Source organism: Erythrolamprus reginae, unplaced genomic scaffold (assembly GCF_031021105.1).
Source record: "Erythrolamprus reginae isolate rEryReg1 unplaced genomic scaffold, rEryReg1.hap1 scaffold_254, whole genome shotgun sequence".
Lineage (NCBI taxonomy): Eukaryota > Metazoa > Chordata > Lepidosauria > Squamata > Dipsadidae > Erythrolamprus > Erythrolamprus reginae.
Genome location: NW_027248621.1, coordinates 1 through 17,690, shown reverse-complemented (window position 1 = coordinate 17,690; position 17,690 = coordinate 1). Strand labels below are relative to the sequence as shown.

Genomic DNA, 17,690 nt, shown 5'->3' with positions numbered 1-17,690 from the left:
ACATTTATTTTAAACTGGCAACTAGTTGTTTCAATGCAACTTGTACTCTAAATCAGCTATCTTTCTGAGCTTTGGTGGTACATGATATCTGGGTTTCAGAGTCTGAGAGTTTTACCATGACTGAAATATATATTCTATTTCTCAGTCCTATTCCCAAGAACACTACTGCTGTGTTGATTAACCATTTGGAATAAACTTTCTATGCTATCTTTATACTGAGGAGCTAAAGAGGAACTTTAAGTTATATTTTTCAATTTTTTTAACATATGTTCCCTAAAATGATAAGAGCTCTTCTACTATATTTTAAATTGTATAAAGCATAGATAAAATTATGTAAAAAGCATAGATCAGAATGGTGAAAAAAAATCAATATCTGATCAGTTACATCACTATGACCACAAATTTTCCAAATGTAAGAGTATGAAAAAGCAGAATGGATAGCTCAGATATGTTTTATTTCTTTTGTTAACAAAAAGTAAACAACACACAAAACCTTTCCATATTGCCTCACCATTTTGAAAGGAAATTCAAAATATTGAAAGAATATATAATTCCTTCTATTTGCAAACTAGCCCCCCAATTTTAATATTCTTAAACAGTGAACAGTGAACACTCCCTTAACTAGGAGCATCGTACAAAACAATGGCAAACATTCTTAAAGATATGAGGACAAAAAACTCTACAAGGTCTAATGGTTTGGACAGGAAGGGCCTGATAAAAGTCTTGGCTTCAGTCAGAGAAAATTTGAATGTAAAATGATTTAGCATTGCTCAGCTGTACTCTCAGTGCTGTCACAACTCAAATGAATTGGTGTACTGTCATCTGAATCATGAGTCATTTCTTCCACTATAAGAAAAAAAATAGTTTATTTTAAACTAAAATAAATATTATATATGAAATGTTGTATAAAACCACAACTATTTGCATATGGATTAAATTAAAATTCTAAATTTCTTCACTTTCCTGGGTTATACTAATGAAACATACAGAAGTGATATTTTTCCTCACTTCTTGCTCAAATTCTAAAAGTATTTAATTCATGTGACTAGGTCCCATGACCTAGCAATTTTCTTCAAAAAAAAGGAAATTAATTCTGCTTAATGGAATATTAAGTATACAGGTAGTCCATGCTTTAGAGCAGGGGTCCCCAAACTTTTTACACAGGGGGCCAGTTTACTGTCCCTCAGACTGTTGGAGGGCCGGACTATAAAAAAAACCCCTATGAACAAATCCCTATGCACACTGCACATATCTTATTTAAAGTAAAAAACAAAATGGGAACAAATACAATATTTAAAATAAGAAGTAATTAAGTAATAAAGTAATTTATACATTTTTATTAACAAGTAAATTTAAACTTAAATCAAGAAACTCCCTCCATTTCTCCTTCCTTCCTTCCTTCCCTCCCTCCTTCCTCTCTACTTCTCTCTTCCTTCTCTTTTCTTCCTTCTCTCTCATTTGTTTCATTTTCCTCTCCCTCGTTTTCTCATTTTTCTCTTTCTCATTTTCTCTCTCTCTCACTCTTTCCATCTATCCCCCTTTCTGTCTTCCTCTCTATCTCTCCCTCTTTCTCTCTCTGTCCCTCTCTCTTTCTCTCTCTTCTCTTTCTCTTTCTTTCTCTGTCTCTTTCACTCACTCTTTCTCTCTCCCTCTTTGTATCTCTCCCTCTTCCTTTCTCTCTCCCTCTTTCGCCCTCTTTCTCTTGCTTTCTTTCTCTCTCACTCTATTTCTATCTCTCCCTCTCCCTCTTTCTTTCTCTCTCACTCTATTTCTATCTCTCCCTCTTTCTCTCTCACTCTTTCTATCCTTCTTTCTCTCTCACTCTCTATCTCTCCCTCTTTCTCTTTCTTTCTCTCTATCTTGCTTTCTCTCTCTCTCTCATACACCACGCTGGCAACAGAGAGAGAAAGAGAGAGCGGAGGGCAGCTTGCCAGTCCACGGCCCCCTGAATGAGCAGCTCTGCATGGCCCCAGCACTGGACTTCGCCGTCGCCTCCGCCCCGTCCGGCTCTCCAGCTAACCCCCTGAATTCACCCAAACGGAGGCGGCGGCGGTTTCAAAGGACCAACATACGGTCCTTCATGGTGCTGCGTTGCTAAAGCCTCCAAACTCCGCTGCTGTCCTTGGGCATTGTTACTTCTAAGCTGCGCTGAGAGAGAGAGAGAGAGCGGAGAGTACCGGACTTCACCGTCGCCTCCGCCCCCACCCGGCTCTCCAGCTAAGAGGCAGCAATCACTTCCACCCCTTTGCCCTCCACGGTGCCCAGTGCCCAGCCCCACACCGCCTCCGCCTCCGGGTAGCGCGCCCGAGCTCTTCCTGCAGGAACGGGTGGTGGGGTGGAAGTGGTTGGACTTATCTACACGCGCGCCTGCTGATTGGGAAGAGAGGGGAAAAAATATGCGCCTCCAAAGAGGGGAGAGGGGGAAGAAAGAAAAAAAGAGTTCCAACTTGGCGGAAGGCGGAGGGGAGAACAGAGCGTGCTGCAGCAAGTTTGCTTGGCTTTCTGGGGCTTTTTTTTTTCTCCCCTTCCACCATCCCTGTCTGAATGTCGTTTGCCACTTAGGAGTGACCCTCTCTCGGGCTTGTTGTGGATGTGGCGTGGATGAGGGGGAAAGCCCGACTGCCCGGAAAAGCACATTTGGAAAGTCTCTGTGGAGAGCCAAAATCCCAACGAAGCTTCTTTTTTCTTCAGTAGTCGGTAAGGAGGCGAAGAAGAGGTTGAACTGGTTTTGCTAATTCGCGCTTACGGCTTTCCCCCTCATCCGCGCCGCATCCACAACAAGCCCGAGAGAGGGTCACTCCTAAGCGGCAAACGACATTCAGACAGGGGTGGTGGAAGGGGAGGAAAAAAAGCCCCAGAAAGCCAAGCAAACTTGCTGCAGCACACTCGGTTCTCCCCTCCGCCTTCCGCCAAGTTGGAACTCTTTTTTTCTTTCTTCCCCCCCCTCCCCTCTTTGGAGGCGCAGATTCCCCCCCCCTCTTCCCAATCAGCAGGCGCGCGTGTACATAAGTCCAATCGCTTCCACCCCACCACCCGTTCCTGCAGGAAGAGGTTAGCGCGCTACCAGGAGGAGGAGGTGGCGGTGGACTGGGGCCGGGCGCTGGGCGCCATGGAGGGCAAAGGGGTGGACTCTTTGCTGGAGAGCCGGACCGGGGGCAGAGGCGACGGCGAAGTCCGGTGCTGGGGCCATGCGGGGCCGCTCATCCAGGGGGCCGTGGACCGGCAAGCCACCCTCCACGCTCTCTCTCTTTCTCTCTCAGCGCAGCTGAGATAACAGTGCCCGGGGACATCAGCGGAGCTCGGAGGCTGCAGCAACGCAGCGCCGAGAAGGACCAGGTCCCTTGAAGCCGCCGCTGCCTCCATTCGGCCAAATTCAGGGGGGTTCCTGAATCTCCCGTCCATTCACCGCGGAGGATGAGGTGAGGAGGAGACGGTGCAGAGGCAAGGGACGGGGAGGAAAGCGGGCCTGCAAGGGGCCAATTGCAGGCCCGCTTTACTCCCCACCCCTTGCCTCTGCACCGTCTCCTCCTCACCTCATCCTCCGCGGTGAATGGATGGGAGATTCGAGAGCTTATTATATCTATTGATAAAATCTCGTGTGCTCCCTGCGGGCCGGATAAATCGCCTCAGCGGGCCGCATCCGGCCCGTGGGCCGTAGTTTGGGGACCGCTGCTTTAGAGCAATAATTTAGCAACATAATGACCCTGGAATGGGTACTTTACAGCCAAAAAGCACTTCCAGCTATGATAAACTGTTGTGCCAAGGCCTCCCTGGTCACCTGACTGCATTTCAAGCACTTCACAACCTGTTCACATTTACAACCAGCTGCCATTGACACTGTTCTTAGCTGGCTTCCCACATTGCAAGTGGAGGGAAAGCTGATTTTGAGGTTCATCTCCCCAGCATACAGAGAAATTTCCCTTTCCCGCTATTTAATGACACAAAATTATTCTGCAAGTTAAAGAAATAGACCTCAAATATAGCGCAAACACCAGCACCTATGAGGAAATGGTTGTCCCAAAGGAGGTTTTTCAAGAGGCAACTAAACTTTCCGGTTTTTCTTTGAAGACGTTTCACTTCTTGCATGAGAAGTGAAATGTCTTCCAAAGAAAAACCAGAAAGTTGACTCTTGAAAAAGAATATTTGAGACAAACACCAGCAGTTTCACAATCTTTCTTCTTGGTGTGGTGATAACACAAGCCCGCAAAGTTTAATTAAGCAAATCACACAACCATAAGTCTGAATCTATTCTCCTGAATGGGTGTTGTTGCTTTTTTTTTTTTTTGCCAGAAACCAATTGCACAATGCAAACAGTCATAAATGTGAACCAATTGCTAAACACCCAAATCATTAAACAACCAGTCCAAAGTGAAAGACTACCTGTACTGAATAGTTTAGTTGTTCAAATAGCAAGAAGTTGCATCTGGAATCCACTCAGGGAGTTGAGTTGTACACTGAACCCATCTAGAGCACCAGTAAACAAAGACTGCAAACTTTAATATTCCACAATTTACAACATACTTGATGTTGTAAAGCAGGTCATCATGTGACTGGCCCCAAAATGACCTTTTTTTGTACTAATTGTTAAGCAAACACCACAGGGGAATCACAAAGGACATAAAAGCCAAAAGCCAATTCGTGGGGGTTATATAAGAACTTCAGAAATGAGTCGTAAGTAACTTTGAGGGTGGGTATCTTCAGATAGCTTGTAACTTCAAATGGTTGCTAAGCAATCAATCGCAAATTCAGGATTACCCATATATTTCTTTGCAACTACATTTCACAATGCAAGATCAGTCATACAGGTATTTTTGGCAAACCATTTACCATTACTGATTGGAAAACTTAATTTACCTAGGAGGAAATCCAATAAGCCTTCAAGGAACCAGAGAAGTAATAAAAATAATTTGGAGGATATTCAGTTAATATATCAGGAAAAATGAGACTGGTAATAGACAGAAAGCTCTTTTTAAGTTCTCAGCCTTTTCTCACCCTTGCTTGTTTAAAATTTAGATGCTGTTAAAAGAGCAGATTGTTTTTGCTACACAAACTGATACCAAGGATGCTATCGGTGAGCTTAGAAATTTCATATAACTACCGTGAATATAACCTTTTTTATTTTGTCAGAATAAATAATCTTTATCTCCCAGATATGTTAAAGCTATAATCTCTACAGTCCTTTGGCTGAGATGGAGACAACTTAAATTTAAATATTTGTCAAAAATTCTTAGCTATGTAAGAATTTATGCTGCATTTATCCTTCAAGATACTGGCTGCCAACTACTAGGAAAAAGGAGATATTTTGAAAATGAAGAATTTTAATAAATTATTGTAGTTTTGGGAAGACAATTTCAAATATACATAATAGCTGGGGCAGTGTTTCTTGGAGGAAAACCAGATCTATTTGCAATCTATTTGGGTGAGATCATCCGATGACATGGGGTGAAGTATCAGCAGTACACTGATGATACCCAGTTCTACAGCTTCACTCCGTGCCAATTCAGTAAAACAGTCAACACGATGTGCTGGTACCTGGAGGCTGTAAGAGTCTGGATGGGAGTCAACAGGCTTAAGCTTAACCCCGACAAGACTGAGTGGCTTTGGGCATTTCCTCTGAAGAATCATACCATCTGTCCATCTGTGGTCCGAGGGAGAGGATGTTAACCCCCTCAGACAGGGGCCACAATCTGGGTGTCCTCCTGGATCCACAGCTGAGGCTTAATCAACATCTCTCAGCTGCGGTCACGGGGACTTTTGTCCAGGTTCGCTTGGTTTACCAGTTGTAAACCTATCTGGACCAGGAGGCTCTGTTCACGGTCACTAATGCCCTTATCACCCCACATTTCGATTTTGCAATGCCTTCTACATGGGGTACCCTTGAAAAGTGGAGACTTTTAGCTAGTCCAGAATGCGGCCACTTCGTGTGCTGCACTGCCTACCAATCGGTCTCCGGTCATAATTCAAGGTGTTGGTTATTACCTATAAAGCCCTACATGGCTTGGGGCCAGACTATTTACAGGACCATCTCCTGCAGCTTGCCTCCCAGCGACCGATTAAAGCCCTGTTAGTATGTCTCGGTGCAGCTGTGTGAAACCTTCAACATACAATCAGCAGAGTTGTTGCAGTGATGTAGATAATCTGGGCTAGCTAGTTAAAGACTCAGACTTAGTATTAATAATATTATTTACAAGTATACAACAATGTTAACAATAGATTACAAACCACACACAGCAAAGAATAATACAACTCATAAGCAAAGATATCTCAAAGTAATTCCCCCCACAGGGAACAGTGCTGGTGGCCTCTTGTGGCCAACCAGTCAAAGTTTTTAAAGATACAGTCTTTACTTTCATAGACTAACATTGTTAGTTTACTATATGGCAACCCCAAAGTTGGTTATGTACCATATACTAACAAGCCCAAAGACTTGGCCTTCTCCGGGTCCCGTCAACCAAACTGTCAATTGGTGGGCCTGTGGGGGAGGGCCTTCTTTGTGGCAGCCCCACCTCTTTGGAATCAACTACCCCCGAGATCCATACTGGCCCCATCCTATTGGCTTTCCAAAAGGCCTTGAAGACCTGGCTCTACCGGCAGGCCTGGGAGTCGTGAGATTTGACATCTTACTCTGGTCTAAATATGATCTGATTGGGATGTTTGATAGTATGATTGTTGTGATATATTTTAGAGTTTTTAAATAACATTTTTAATTGTTGTATTTCAATTATTTATATTGTTTTTACTCTTGCTGTAAGCCGTCCTGAGTTCTACGGGATTGGGCGGCATATAAATTTAATTAATTAATTAATTAATTAATTAATTAATTAACACTATGAAGAGAGAAGTGGGCTGAACATTATTCTTGATGAAATTGGTAATATTTCTACTCACCGAGAACTCTTACAACTTTAAAACATGATGTAGAGTATAAACACACTTATTTCTACTGTCATAAATTCTGGAAAATTAGAAATGTAAATTTGTAAAAACATGTAAATTTGGTTGAGTAGGAAAAATACACTTGAAAAAAATAGTTGGCTATAGATTGAATGAAGTAGTATGTATGAAAAAAGGCAGAATACTACATATATAAAATGCATAGTACAAGTTCTCATTCATCTTAATTTTTAACTTACCTTCCATTGTCAAGACAGTTGCAGGCAGAAGGTTCAAGTTATCTGTTTTATTCTTGGACATTATCTAAGAAGAAAATTAAATATAATTTCTAGAAGAACAGCTTACAATAGAACAATACTCAATGACTATGTTTATTGTTGGGTAGCACATTAAAATTCATTGTTTTAAAAACATGTTACTTTTTTAGTATGTAATAAATTCAAAACACTCCATATTGTACCTTCTTAGGTTTCCGTTCCAAAACTGAAATATTACTTAGCATTTTTTATTAGAAAATGGCATGAAGGGGGATAATTACAAAACAAATATTTATTTAATCATTTTTATTTCAAGAATATTAGGACTGGGGGTGGGTGGGAGTGGTAGCCTAGCAGATAAAGCACTGGACCTATCAACTGGACGGCCTGCAGTTGAAGACCCAAGTACCATGTGATGGGGTGAGCTCCTATTCCTGCTGCAGTTCCTGCCAACCAAAAGCATACAAATGTCAAAAGCATACAAATGTAAGTAGATAAATCATTAGTGGGAAGGTAATGTTCCATGTGCCTTGGCATATACCATATTTTTCAGACTGTATGATGCTCTAGCTTTTGGGGTAGAAAACATGAAAAAAGAATCTGCCTCTGCTTCCAAGCATCCATCTAGTATTCATCTAGTATTCATCTGGCTCATTTGATACAGCCATTCGCCACTGCTACCCATTCACCAGCACTGCAGTCCATTTATCACCACTGTGGCCCGTTCGCCGCAGCCTGTTTGCCACTGGTATGGCCTGCTCAGCAGCTGCACAGCCGATTCTAGAACAGTTGCTTAGCATCGCACCAACCCCCTCCACTGCAATATTTGCTGTAAAAGAAGCACAGACTTTTCCACCCACATTTTTGAGAAGGGAAGGGGAAGTGCATCTTATACTCCAAAAAAATATGTTAATCACATATAGTCATGCTAGCCAAATGACTACAGATGCATTTTTGGACAACATTGGCTCCCTCAGTTAAGAAACAGATATGAACACTGCCCATCTCAATACCAATTCCAACCAAATTTTTTTGCTTCCAATGTCTGTAGAGTATGGCAGCTAGTTGTTGAAGAATCAAGTTCTTGTCAATGCCATCCCTACCCTTTTCTCCCACCTTAACATCACCACTGGAGAAAGGTTCATCAGGAATTCACTGAGACAGATTTACGGTATGTCTTATTTCCCTACATTGCACGATCACAATGTTAAGCTATGGACTTGTATGTGTATAGGCTGTTTAAAGACATAACCATAAAAGCCTTGATGAAACCACTTTTTTGGGAGAAAGAACCTATCAGAACCTACCAGAAGTCCTGTTACAATCACAATATGCTTTATTAAGGATTTTTTTTTAAAAAAAATATACAACCTTGCTATCAATATCAGAATCTCTGTTAGACTTTACTACTTAAAAAATATGGGGGTGATGAATTGATGGAGCAACAGCAAACATTAAGCATGTGTTTTTACATAAATTAAGATCCTGTAACTTCGGCACAGGATTTCATTAAAAAGTAATCTTTGTTTGGTATATTTTTTCTAAGTTCTGTAAAGGAGCCGTTTCAGTTTTTTATTTTGCTAACTAAGTTCATTCTTAAAACATTTGTTTGTGTGGAAAGTTTTTTAAATAGTTCTCCGGGCTAATAGGAGGAATCCCCCCTCTATCTTTATCCTTATCTATCATTTTCTATCGATTATCTGTATTAAACATACACATATGTAAAGACAGAAAAGAATAGTTGAATTGAGATATGTCTATGAATTCCTTAGCTTAGCCTTAGTCATACACATATCACAATTCTTAAATAAAGGCCAACAAGTGGGCTAAGTATTACTTGCATTATCTCTCAGCCAAGAGACTAGGAGTATTAGTTGCACACAGACCTACAGGATGGAAATTAGTTTTGTCTCCTCTATGACCTTTAATGACTTTGCTATGCTGATTGGGACAACTGAAATTTATTGCTCAAAATTTAGGAGGGTTGTCAGTTTTGTATCTGTCAAGCAAATTATAATTTATTTTATTTATTTATTTATTTATTACTTAGATTTGTATGCCGCCCCTCTCCGAAGACTCGGGGCGGCTCACAACACGTAGAAACAAATCATAAATAATCTAACAAATTTAAAATATTTAAAGATTTAAAAAAGACCCCATATACTAACAGACATACACACAAACAAACATACCATATATAAATTAAACATGCCCAGGGGGAGATGTTTCAGTTCCCCCATGCCTGACGGCAAAGGTGGGTTTTAAGGAGTTTACGGAAGGCAGGAAGAGTAGGGGCAGTCCTAATCTCCGGGGGGAGTTGGTTCCAGAGGGCCGGTGCCGCCACAGAGAAGGCTCTTCCCCTGGGCCCCGCCAACCGACATTGTTTAGTTGACGGGACCCGGAGAAGGCCCACTCTGTGGGACCTAATCGGTCGCTGGGATTCGTGCGGCAGGAGGCGGTCTCGGAGATATTCCACATCAATAATGCTAATGGTTGGTTTCATCCCCCCCCAAAATATATTAGTAAAAAAATGATAGTATTCATTATTTTGTACCAATTTTGGGGAATTTTGTTTTTATTTCTTGCCACTAACTTCGTTTATTAAAGTGGTACTGAATTACCTACCAACTTTAAATCCTATATGAAACCTGTTCCTCACTAATTCACTAAAAGGAAAAAAATTAATTACAACAGGTCAGAGAAAAATAGTCAACAAATATCCATAACACAATTGCTTTTTTACTATTCTGGAAAATATACCTGAGTAAGATCTGAATCCAATTCAGGAATCCCATTCCAAACATGTATAGGATTGACTATCTCTTCATTTCCATTTGAAAGATTCAAAACCTTCATTTATAAATAAGATTTAAATATTAATACCAATAGAAAATTAGAAGACATTGATGTGATAGAAGCACAATTAAAGTAACATGAACATGAACCAGCACAGAGAATTCCTTACCTTTGTACCTTCAGGTGATATGCTTAAAATCTCAGCCTTGTACCAATGAATACCTGACCACACCATGCATTGGGAACCAATATCAAATCCCATTAAGTTGCAAATGTTTTCTTTTTTTTCTGCAAGAAACAACACATTGCTTTTTCATTCTATGGGGCAATGAGATTGGTAGCTACAGTTTACATTGGCAATCTGAATTAATAATTGTCCTTGAATTACAAGCCAACCATTCATTTAGTAAACTGTTCCAAGTTACAAAGGCACTGAAAAAATTAAGTTACAACTGTTGTAGCATCTCCACAGTCATTTGGTGAAAATGACTGGCATCTGGCATGTATTTATGAAGATTACTGCATCATGTGATCCCCATTTGCAAATTCCCAGCTAGCTTCCAACAAGCAAAACCAATGGGGGCAGCCAGATTCCTTAAGAATTGTGACGTTTACTTAATAACTTAGCAACTGTAGCAATTTGCTTAATAACCATGGGGGGGGATGCAACTCAATAATTCCCTTTAGCAACAGAAATTTGGGTCCCATTTGTGTTTGTAACTTGAAAACTACATGTAGATCTCCAATTGGGCTTGATTTTATTTAATTTTATATTATTTGTGATGACACTGCAAGAATGCTTTTAGCCATCTCATTACATTTTGAAAAATACCCATAATTTTCAGTTATAACATTGTATTCCAAAAAAATGACGCTGCTGAGATTTAAAACAACATATTTTAAATTCAATTGTAGTATTAACCATTTTGGTTTTAGACTGTAATTTCAAGAAAAAATACACTATTTTGAATTTGAGCCCTGAAACAAATTGGAAGTTAATATGGCTTGGTAGCTGTCTAAAATATCAGTTCTTCAAATGTGTGATTTTTGTAATGAATTTTACTTTTATAAGTAGTAATATGAAGAAATATATAGATCATCTTTTCTATAATAGAATCTAGAAAGCACAACTCTGCTTTCCAGAGAGTTATAGCACTAGCACTTAGATTTATATACCGCTTCATATAATTTAACAATAGTTAAAAATACATTTTAAAAATTATATTTTTGAAGTTCCAGTAGGCCTGTTGAACTTGTTTTTCGCCACCCAGAGGCTTTTCTGAGGCTTTCCAAAGGGAGAAAAAGGGCCCAACTGACCTACCGGAAGTCTGGAGGTTTTAATGAGGCATGTACACGTGCATAGGGGGGAGCACATAGGGGGTTGTGCATGCATGCACAGATGGTTATGTACATATGTGCAGGGGCAGGACATTGCATTATGGGTGTGGACACGCACATGTGCGCATGCCCCTTTGGCACCCAAGCTAAAAAAGGTTTGCCATATATCTACGGAAATTATTAGGACCATACTCCCAGCCATTTCATTCAGAAAGGCAAAGTAAATTCAGTCATATACAATATCTCCCAGGTGAAATGGATCTAATTAATCATTATTTTCCAGCTGGATTGGGAAACTATACATTCTTAAAATGAGAGCAATGCTTTATATTGGGACATAGTCTATACTCAAATCTTTTGAAAATTAATTTTAACCCCTCTCTAGGAAATTATGTTGCCATTATTTTTTGCCCAGTGTTATTTGTTTCAATGATTTTTCCCACTTACTTTGCCAATCTGAATTTGCCAACTGAACAAAACTGCAAAATCTCAAATCAACTTTGTCATTCAAGTTCTACATTGATGCCTTACCTGTATCATGTATTAAGGGTTCATCAGCTTCACTTAGCTGTATATCTGATAGATAATCCTTTTCAACGCAAATATTGTCTTTAAAACTTCCATGAATGATCATCTGCATTTCTTCATAATTCTTTCCTAACGCAGTTTGCCCTTCTGTAAAATTGGATTTTTTATCACTTTTTTCCAGTTTACACTTTTCCACAAGATCTTCAATGGAAAAGAATTCTTGTGGCTTAAGTTTAATTTCTGAAAATGACGACTGGATTTTATTATCTGAAGGAACAGACAAATTAGGATGTTGCAAATATAGCGTATTATCGCTGGCTTTCTCAGTCAGTAAAGGAAAAGCTTCAGATGCCATTACTTCTATTACATTTTCATTTTCGTTCATTAGTGAAGTATTCTCTTTTACTTTGTGTTCTGACTGTCCTTCCACATGCTGTGGTTCAAGTACATACAATTCTGAATTATTTTGTGTTTCATCATACGTTTTTATTTCTATTGTCTTTGGCTCTAGCATGTCTTCCAACAAAGGCATTTTTAACTTCTCTTTTTCTAGCATGTTCTTTGCATTATTTAATTGGGGAAGTACTTGTAAGGACACAAAATCTGACTTCTTTGTATCATCCAAAGACAACTGAATTTCAGGAGAATCTAGCATTAATATTTCTGTGTCCTCTGCCCCTCCCTGAGATTCAAGTTTATCATATTCAATTTTACAAGTAGAAAGCTGGATTTCAGAATCTGTTAGGTTTTTTCTGTTTTCAGATGGAGAATGGTTAATTTCATTATTAAATGCATCAAATGTGGCCTTTTGGTTCACTGTATGAAATATTTCATGGGTGATACAGTGGTGCTTGATTTGATTTTTGGATGGCTGTGCAGATGTTTCTGATAAAATCCTGTCTCCGCCACCAAAAAAGTAATCTACTGACTGTAATAGATTTGGACAACATAATACATCTTCCAAACTATTGTTTTTTGGGGTCATTGTTGTACAAACGTAAGTTTCAGTTTCAAATGGCTCTAATTTCCAATTCTCTTCGTCTGGATTTCTAATCTGCTCAAGGTTGTAATTATTTGCAATAGTGGAATCACCACTTTCAGCATGATGTTTCCAAAGATGTTTCATTTCTTCATTAATGCTTATATTCTGACATTCTAATTTAACTACAAACAAAGGAATTTCAAAAGAATCATCGTTCAATTTGTCCATAATTGTAATCTCTAATGGAAGATCAGCTATCATATCATAAAAAATTTCATTTATTCCTTCAGCCCATGAACCTTTTTCAGAATTAAAACCAAAGAGACAACACAAAAATGCTTGTGGTGGAATTATTAATAGTTCATCAGGAATTTGCCTGATCTCTTCTATGCTGACAAGTTTCTCTGTTCCATAATCAATGTTGATTACTGTCAAGGAACTTTCCTCTATATGACTTACAACTGCTCGGTGAAATAAATTATCACTAGAACTTGCTAGACAAGGACTGCCATTTTTAAGATTATCAATGTAGATTTTTGCATGTTCTTCAGTTTCCTGAAGTTGTATTTCAATTGAATTAATATCATTTTCAGTGAACTGACACCAAAAATATTCTGGATTCTTTGGAACTAATGAAAAGGCTTTTACAGTTTCACCTATTTTAGGTGTCTTCCAGAGAAATAATTTGCTAGCTGAAAGTCTACTGTGCTCATCAGAAAGAATATCTTCACATAAGCTCACTTTGCTAATCTTATCAGATCCTTTGTCAGGTGTCTCTGTCAGGTCATATGTTTTATATCCAAGGTAACTATTAATCATATCAACTATTATATCATCTTTTTCATCACTGAGTGTTATTTCCCACTTGCCTTCTACTTTCTCAACAAATTGACAGTTCATCTGAACCTCATTTGTCTTTTGGGAAAAATACACCACTGCTTTTTGTGTCCATTCTGCAATCTCTGACATCGTAATACTACCCAGGGTACAATGGATGCTCATTACAGGGAAAGATAAACAGCCTTCAATAAGCTTGCATGCTTTATGAATGCTAACTACCGCAGTATTGCCATAATCAATATACTGTACCTCTACCAATTCACTACTGGACTCTTTAAGAATTACAGCTCGATACCATAAGCCATCTTCTGAATAAATTGCACCTATTAAATCTCCTACATTAAGTTGTTGTCCCACTAAGTTTGAAACTGTTTTAGAACTGTTTATTTTCTCTGATATACTATCAAGGATTGGCTCATCTTCTACTAACTGTACATAAAAATCAGAAAGATTATTTATGTGAGAAATATATACTAAAGATTTAAAACCAGGTTTTATGCTTTTTGGAGGTAGTTCATGTATATTTTTAAGAGAGGAATATGTTACAGATTTGACATTTCTAATATCACATCTTTCCTCTTTCTTACGAAGGTCTGCACATTCCATGTCCTTCCAATCTTCCACATAATTACTTTTACTAGAGCCTTCTGTGAATTCTAGGAATTTTCTTGCTACCTCTTTTTTAGGTTCCTGCTGCAATTGGCGTGTTTCTTCAAAAACAGCACTAGATTTAGTATTGCCCTCAAGAACAGGTTTGACAAAGTCTATCAAAGTTAGTCCCCTTTCACTGTTTTCTTCTGTACCAACTGAGTATTGAAAAGACAGAGTGCTGTCTTCTGTGTTTTCAGTAATCTCCTTGCTAGCCTGCAAACCTAAGCTTTGTTTCAATTTTGCATTGATCTGCATTTTATCATCATACAGTTCAATAATCAATGTTCCATCAGGATCCTTTGCTACAATCAAAGCTTTTAAGGGCTTATCTACCACTGCTTTTTCAAACCACTCAACAGCATCTTTTGGTGGATCAACAATATCAGAAAGAGAACATTTTATAGCCTGCATAGGCAAAAACATTAACTCGTAAGCATCATTTGGTACTACAACCAAGTCTTCGTTTTTTAATAACTGCGTATTCCCAAAATCTACAAAAAAAACTTCTTTGCTATCATTTTTTGAAATTATTACAGCCCTATACCAGCAGTCATCAGTATACTTTGCAAGATACAAATTTCTAGAGTTGGGTGAAGTTTGCAAATTGTACATTTTTCTTAGTTTACTAATGTTACTAGTTAAATTTTCAAGAGCATTTTCATTCCTAGCAAGCTGGCAGAAAAAAGAACATGGACTATTAACATGTGTGACATAAATAATTTCTTCACTTCCTCTTTTGATATTGTGGGTTGAGTAATAGTATGATAGAAGTTGAACAGATGATACCAAGGGTTTCTCTTTGCGTACAAATGTGGCCAGACCCTTTCTTATTAAAAAATGGCAAGCACTTTCAAAAGGAGTAATAAGGTCAACAATATTAAAAAGTTCTGTGCCATTTAATGCTGCTAAAGCAAATGTAATACATTTTAATGTCACCTTAGATCCTGAATCCACGAATTCATGAAATGCTTCAATGGCATTTTTATCCCAAACAAAAGGATTTGTATGTTTTGGCTGAATTAAATTGTAAAGGCTACATCTAAAAGCTTGAGCTTTTAGCTTCAGAAACTCTGCAGTAGTTGCACGGATATTTTTCAGTGAAACATACTTTTTATTTCCATAATCAACATAAGCGACTTCAACCTCTTCTGTGTAATGAACCTTATTAACGATAACAGCTCTGTGCCATTTTTTATCCTCAGAAGACTTAGCCAAGCATACTGAATTTGGCCATTCATGAAGCTCTGCTGAATGTATACAATAATCCTGAATTTTAGCCATAAGTATATTCAGTTCATGGGAATTCTTAAACAAGCGACACCAAAAATGACTAGGATTTTCTATGTGTGTTACAATCACGTCAACTGTACTTCCAAATTCAAGCTGTTCTTCACCTGCCTTTATTTCAGAATAGTTCTGTATTTCACATGATGAATTATCACTGCCACCCAGAGCTGAAGAATAAAAAGTTCCCTCACTGGAGTGGTGTTCATTTCTCAAAATTTCAGCTGCAGAAGAGGCTGAAAAATCATGTTGTGGTGGATGTTTTACTTTATCTGCCACTGGTATTGTTTTTTTCACAGGTCTTAACCTCATTGGTTTATTTTCAGGGTCAACTGCCAACAGCTTATCTGATATTGCCTGGATAGTTTCTAGTACATCATGGTGCTTTATGTACTTTCTCTGGGACATGATTTTAGCCAAATTTTTTTCTCCCACTAGAGAATTATCAAAAAGTTCAACTATATAAACATCTCCTTGCATGCCTAGAACTTTGATCATCAATTCCTTGTTTAGCACAGATTTCCTAAAATAATCAACAGCTTCTGGGTTCCATGACTGATCTGGGAAAGGATTATCCAGTGCACACCGGACTGCCACTGCAGGAAGTTCTCTGAACTGGGGAAGCAGCTTCTTCACTTTATACAAGTCAACTACTTCAGTGTGTCCCCAATCCACCAAATACACCACAATTCCTTTTCCCTGAACTTTAGTAACAAGGGCACGATGGTAAGAGTTTTCCTTCAACATGACACAGCACAGCGATCCTACCTTGGGTTCAAGTAGAACACATTCTAGTTTCTTATTCCGAGAATAAAAGTCTCTTAAGTTCCGCTGTAGGAGACAAAGTGGCTGTTTAAGTTCTTGCAACTGCACCCAGAATTCTGAAGGGTCCTGAAGAAATGACACCTGAACATTATGGTACTCGCCTGCCTTCAGACGTGCAACAAAAAATGGGGTAGCAGCAATAGTAGGCAATATCTTTGACAAAGAAGCATATTCCTTTTGGACTGAGATACCCAAGCTTTCTGATTCACTAATTAAACCAGAGATACATTCTTGATTACTGTGCAGGAGATTTTGAGCCAGGCAATGTGCCTGCACCCCATACAAGCAGTTAAGGTTGAGACCATCTTCCCCATATAGGGTAATGTAATAGATATGCTCAAAGGGAGAGTAAGATTCGATGTGAGCTTGCACTATCTTACCCAAGAGCAATGTTTTAAGTTGATTAATTTGTGAATGGGTCCAGCCACAACCTCCATCGGTAATACCTTGCAGTGAACAAGGGTAGGTTACTACTGGCATGCGAAAATATTCAATAGGTAACTTGCGCAGATGTCTCCTTGTTATAAATTCTTTCCTGCCATAATCCACACAAATCACTTGAGCCACTGCTCCTGGTTGATCCTCTTGATCATCTTCTGGGTATGTTTCTAATAACAAAGTTCGATACCAGCATCCATCTATACCCTGGGCAGCACAGGGAAAGCCTGGGGTGGGTAAAGCCTCTTCTACAAATTTTCCTTTTGATATCTCAAAAGCTTGATACATAGCATCTGAAAGAAGCTGGATTTCTTTAGAAAGACTACGTAGCTGGCAATATATTCTATAGGGATCAGAGATCTGAGTCACCACCACAGGCACAGTCACGTTCAATTCCAGTTGAGGATAGAAGAAATCCATTGTGACATGACCCTGATTGGACTGGGCAGAAGGAAGGGTTGGGGATTGGGACAAAGTGGAAGTTGGCTCCAATGGGACAGAAGCAATCTCAGGAACTTCTAAGATGGCACTCAATAGGGTGCCAAAAGCAGTAGAGGCAGGACTGGCAAGCCCAAGATGGCGCATTTGTATCAGCAACCAGGGCACTTCCAGCACCACAAGGCACTGTGAGATCAGCACTTTTCGGATGACACCAGACAGCTCTTTGCCATGCAGGAAACCCAAAAAGTCGATTGCCTCAGCAGCCCAACGGAAGTTAAGCGTCTGGGAATCTAGCGGGGTCTTCGAGCCCTTAAGAGTGGTCTTTAAGGATGTCTCGAAATTGCCGGGTGGGAGCAAGTCAGCAACGATGCATCCCATGACTTCGGATGGTAAGTGGAAGAGTTCGCTGCGGCCCC

The 17,690-nt window shown here is 39.3% G+C and overlaps 1 protein-coding gene across 1 annotated transcript; it reads right to left on the bottom strand.

Annotated features, from left to right (window-relative positions):
- Window positions 1-434: 434 nt before the first annotated feature.
- Window positions 435-17,677, bottom strand: LOC139156054 (tudor domain-containing protein 6-like). The gene is made up of 5 exons (XM_070731397.1): window positions 11,817-17,677; window positions 10,117-10,235; window positions 9,912-10,001; window positions 7,134-7,197; window positions 435-846 (listed from the first exon to the last, which is right to left on the bottom strand). The coding sequence occupies exons 1-5, from the start codon at window positions 17,650-17,652 to the stop codon at window positions 761-763; spliced, it is 6,195 nt and encodes a 2,064-aa protein (XP_070587498.1). The 5' UTR covers window positions 17,653-17,677; the 3' UTR covers window positions 435-760.
- Between the last annotated feature and the right edge of the window lie 13 nt (window positions 17,678-17,690).